This window comes from Juglans regia, chromosome 16 (assembly GCF_001411555.2).
Source record: "Juglans regia cultivar Chandler chromosome 16, Walnut 2.0, whole genome shotgun sequence".
Classification (NCBI taxonomy): domain Eukaryota; kingdom Viridiplantae; phylum Streptophyta; class Magnoliopsida; order Fagales; family Juglandaceae; genus Juglans; species Juglans regia.
This window is the reverse complement of record NC_049916.1, coordinates 16,563,066-16,568,446: the sequence shown is the minus strand read 5'-3', so window position 1 is coordinate 16,568,446 and position 5,381 is coordinate 16,563,066. Positions and strand designations below refer to the sequence as shown.

At 31.7% G+C, this 5,381-nt stretch overlaps 1 protein-coding gene across 1 annotated transcript; it reads left to right on the top strand.

Moving 5' to 3' along the window:
* The first annotated feature begins 1,089 nt into the window (after window positions 1-1,089).
* Window positions 1,090-2,529, top strand: LOC108981535 (ethylene-responsive transcription factor ESR2-like). Its single transcript, XM_018952747.2, has one exon. The coding sequence runs from the start codon at window positions 1,156-1,158 to the stop codon at window positions 2,392-2,394; it is 1,239 nt and encodes a 412-aa protein (XP_018808292.1). The 5' UTR covers window positions 1,090-1,155; the 3' UTR covers window positions 2,395-2,529.
* Window positions 2,530-5,381: the final 2,852 nt, after the last annotated feature.

Below are 5,381 nucleotides of genomic sequence, written 5' to 3'. Positions count from 1 at the left end.
GAATACTATATATTAATCAACAATTTATCCAAATTAAATTTCTTAAACACAAAGAGAGATAAAAAAAAAATGAAGAGAGGTAAATAATAAAGAAACAGATAGATGAAAAGGGAAAAATAGTAAAGAAAGAGAGTATTAATTAAGATTCATAAAAAAATATACATTGGTAAATTAAATAGTATTAACCCACATTGAATATGCAAAAGGCCTAGGGTTCCTATATATCGTCGTTTTTATGAAAGAGGAGATCGTAGATCCTTATCTATATATAGCTAAATGATCAAATATAAATGCATGACTTTCGGGGGGGGAGAAAAAAAAAAAAAAAATTAATGATAGTGAAAATTATTATATATAGCCCACTAAATTTCTCTTTTATAACAGTGCAATGATTTGTACTAGTAGGGTTCAATATTTGCCATAGTAATTATACACATCGTTTTCAGTATAATTAATTGTTAATTTCTGTTTGGATAATATATATATATATATAAATACAAGGAAAATACTATTTATATTTACAAGTTTTACTTACGTAACAACATGACGTTATTGGCTATTGATATATATAATGCTAAAAAATATTAAATCTGAAATTCAAACCTCAAAAAAAAAGAAAAAAAAAATGAGTCGATCTTTTAATCAATATGTATAAAATTAGGTAGTGGCCCCTAATTTCTTCATATATTCTGGTTTGGTAGTGGCCCCTCTTATGATTAATTTAGTTGCATCTTTATTTTTTAAGAAAAACAATTATGACTGTACGTATAATTACTCTTATTTCTTAGAGCTTTGCTATACAACCTCCACCACACTCCACACTCTACACTTTTTTAAATTTTTTAAATTTTTAATATTTTATTTTAAATTTTTTTTTGAGTTTATTCTTTTTAAATTATTTTAAATTTTTTATTCATTATTTATATAATAAATATTTAATAAAAGAAAAAAATAATAAAAATTAAAAATAATGTAGAGTGTGGAGGTTGTATGAATAGTAGGAGGTTGAATAGATTTTTTGTATTTCTTAATGCAACTATAAATACGCCCGCAGAGGCCTCGGTTCTCTTGGGCAATATTTTGGGATCGTTCATTCGTTCGGACCATTCTCCTTCAGCAACAATTATCTTTTTGCAAACGTACAGTCGTACAGAAATGGAAGACGATTTCAGGCGGCTAAATCGGCTAACCCACTCGCTGGAGCCAATCTCCGACCTCCATAAGAAGTGCACCGCCATGGCGACCGCAGCAACTACCACCACCACCACCAACAAGAGGTCCTTGAGAGATCAACCCGGTGGCACAATGAGATATCGTGGAGTTCGCCGGAGGCCATGGGGCCGTTATGCAGCCGAGATCAGAGACCCGCAGTCCAAGGAGCGCCGCTGGCTCGGTACGTTCGACACCGCTGAAGATGCCGCCTGCGCCTACGACCTCGCCGCTCGAGCCATGCGCGGACTCAAGGCTAGGACCAACTTCGTTTACCCGGCTCCGCCGCCTCCCTCTGCAACCGATACGTTCCTCCCTCCATTTAACTTCCCCAGACAATCTCGGCGGCCTGCTAAGATCCCAGCAAACCGTCATCAGTTTGGTGCCGCTTCAGGTTGGTCAGCTTTCTCTAACCATCGTGATGGTGATCACTTTCCTGGGTCTGCAGCACAGAAAAATAGCTCTCTGAACATGTTGCTCCTTCGTGATTTGCTTAGTTCTTCCTCGAACCCATCCTTGGTCTCACCCACTCAGCCTCAGGGTCTTGATCATGAACAGCTTCCGTGCATCAATGTCTCTTCTTCTTCTGCTAGTGCCTTCTCCGACTGTTCTTTGTTGAATCAGTCTAGTAATTTAAATATCTCTCAAACTTTCGTAAGTTCTTCCATGAGTCTTCCACCCATTGACAACAACCTGATCAGTTATAACTGTAGTACTGGGGTTTCCAATAGAACAACCGCTCAACAAATTCATGACTTTGAGTTCATTCCCAAAGAGTCGTCAGACTCAGGCCTATTGGAAGAGATTATTCATGGGTTTTTCCCAAAACCATCAACCAAGAAGTGTGAGTCTCCAAAAACCCAGACTTGCACCTTTGATTCTGGTCCGCCGCAGATTTCTGACATGTCTATTCCTCAATCATTGGATGAGATGAAGAGGGGGGAAAAGAATGAGCATCTTGGCTTCTCTTTTGACTACCAAGAAGTTCCACATCAGCTCGATAATCTACGCGGGGTCAGAAGGGATCTTTTTGGCATGACTCAAGCGGCGGCGGTGCCTTTCAGTTACGAGATACCGGCGGTGAATCTTCACCAGGTTGGGGGGCCGGAATCTATGTTAATGGATGACCTCTTCCAGTACCAGGAACCGTTGAGTGCATTTGCAGCTAGGGTGCACAATGCTTGAGCTTTTGAGAAAACTATCTCTGTTCAAGTAGTTTACGGCCAGCTTTTGAAGAAATCTAACTCGAAGCTGCATGATCCTAGTGTTTTTGAAAGATATATATGTCTGATATCATGTTATATATGGTACTTATGTACTTCTTCGGTGAAGATGTTATATTCATATTTTATAATATTATATATTGTTATAAGTTTATGATCGATCTCTTAATAATATAATGAACGATCGATCGATCTCCGTCGCCATATATATTATATGTTTGTCTCTTTTTGTAATGACTTTTCTCCATGATCTGGTTTTCTTCTCTATCTAGGTTAAAAGCTGCTCATGGTTTCTTGGATTTTGGTTTTTGTTTGCATCTTTCATGGAAATTAATACTTCGTGATGAAAGAACAAATTCTGATCCAGTAGTACTGTTTGGTAGCCAGCTAGCTTAATTTGGCTTTGCGTACGTTGACCTTGTATTCGCCATTCGCCGAAAGGTTTTCTTTGTCTCACTTTAATTCGGATCCATTTAATATTTTGTTTCTTAATTTCATGCAACAGCTAGCACATCAAGTTTTCAAAGCATTTTTTATTATTATTTTTATTAAATTTATTCCAACTTTATGATCTTTATTCTCTCCATTCCTAAAAATTAATTAGATGTCATGATCATCAATATAGGCTTAGAAAAATCTAACGAATAAATAAAAAATAAATTAAAATAAAAATTACAAAAGAGTACTTTGTGATGAGAAGAAATATTTAGAATGAGATCGTGAAAAGACTTTATATATTTTTTTTATCGGTTTAAAAAGTTTATAATTAGGAAAGATAATAAAATTAATTAATAAAAATAGGATTAATTAAGGGGCTAACATGATCATGTAGCTAAGCTGGAAATTAATACATTTATTTTAGTTACTCGTTTTTAAAAGTTTTATAAAGTTTATACATTTTATCATGAGGACTTTTTAAGCTCTATTAAAATAAATATTTTCATATATTATAACTTGTGTCAAGATTTAAAAATGAATAAAGAAAGAGGGAAAAAGAAAAAACTAATAAAAAGTATTAAGTACATGATAAGATCTTGATGAATATTAGTGCTATATACCTTAATTATTTGCATTTATTTTATTTACATATAATATAATACAACGAGACCTTATTTTGACATGCTATTAGAAATTTTTGCATAAATCATTGTGAGTACGTACATATGTACTGCATGCTGATGATCTTAATCGTGCCATGACCTGTTTGTTTTTACAATAATTCTTATTTTATCTCATTTAATTATTTTAATTTTTTTAAATTCTTATACAAAATAAAATAAACAATTTAATTTTTTCAAATCTAAAAATAAAAATTATATTAAAAAAATATATCCTAATAATATTTTATTCATTTCAACTCATCTCATTTCAATTCTTCTTATCTATAAAAACAAATGAGGCTAAATTAAGTCGCTAATTGATCTTTGACGAGCAAGTACATAACACGTTGCTTGTTTACAACGGTTAATTAATCTAGTAATTGATCATCATATTATATATTCCCCGGCCAATTCAAGCTACATGCATGCACATGATGCGTTCACATATATTATATTTGATAGGCTGATGATCAAGAATGCATGATATGTGCAGATATGGATTTTGTAAGCATTGCAAATTCATTTTAAATTGAGTGAGTAAATATGAGATTCACGTAAAAAAAAATAATTTTTTAATACTGAATCTTATTTTTCTTTTAAAAATACGCGCCGCTCGCACAATTCATAACACTTACCTCGTTTACTTTCACAAAACTTTTCATCTCATCTAATGATCATTATAATTTTTTAAAATTTTCACACAAAATAAAATAAATAATATTTTAACTTTTTTAAATTTTAAAATAAAAATAATATTAAAAAATATATTTTAATAATATTTTATTCTATTTTAAATTTTTATTTTAATTTATTTCATCTCATCTGTCAAAACAATCGAGACCTTATGTTTTGTTTATTGTTAATATTCCTTCCAAACCGCACATGCACAGATCGAATCATTAATTCCATTGAGACTACTGTATACTAGGATAAATATTAGTCCCAACTGATAATAATTATGTACTATTATCGTCGCCAAAGTTGTTTGAATCTTTCCTCATTTCAAAAAAATAAAAAATAATATTCTTTCCTAGTTTAGAAGCATTTACTGCCTAGCGGCGGCCCTATTTAAATATTATTATTATTATTTTTTCAATATCAAACTTGTTAGTTGTCATAATATATAGGGAAAAATAACGTTTTGTCACTAATTTGTTTTTACCACAAAATATACTGGGACAGCATATTTTATCACTAAAAAAAAAAAAAAAAAATTAGTGAAATCTTTAATTTTGTTTTTTTAAAAAATAATAAATATATAATAAAAAGATGTACTTAATTCGTAGGCCAAATAGCGGCGAAATCTGCATTATCTCTAGAAATTTTGTCACTACCTAGCTAGAAGCATTAATATTTAAATATTTTCACTTTTAGTTATTAGAATTTTTTGTATATGCAAAACTTAAAATTAATAAATTAAAGGTCTCACGAACCAATTCTGGCTGCGTTGGTTCTGGATGAATCGGTAGCTAGGTAGGAAGAGATCTCGAGCATATATATGCGCTGATCTTAATAATTAACTGTAGAATTAAGGCAGAAATCTAAGGAACTACTTTATAATAAACCTATAAGATAAATTTATAAATTGACGTGAATTCATAAGATTTATTAGATCTATTTTATAATAAAAGTAATTTTAACCTTATGTATCATGACAACAAGTCATGACAATTTGTAGTTTACTTTTATATAATTCTTTTATACTTGGCAAAATAGTTTCCTTTAAAAGTACATGACTTGAAAACGATAATGATAGAAATCAAAAGGGGCCTGGACCAGTTAATGTTTTAGAAGTAGAGCTAGCGTTTGCGTGGGCAACGTGCATGAAGGGGAATTAAGTTGCCTAACG

Bases quoted from the DNA above. Each gene is read 5' to 3' on its own strand.
- LOC108981535 (XM_018952747.2), top strand. From the start codon at position 1,156: ATGGAAGACGATTTCAGGCGGCTAAATCGGCTAACCCACTCGCTGGAG.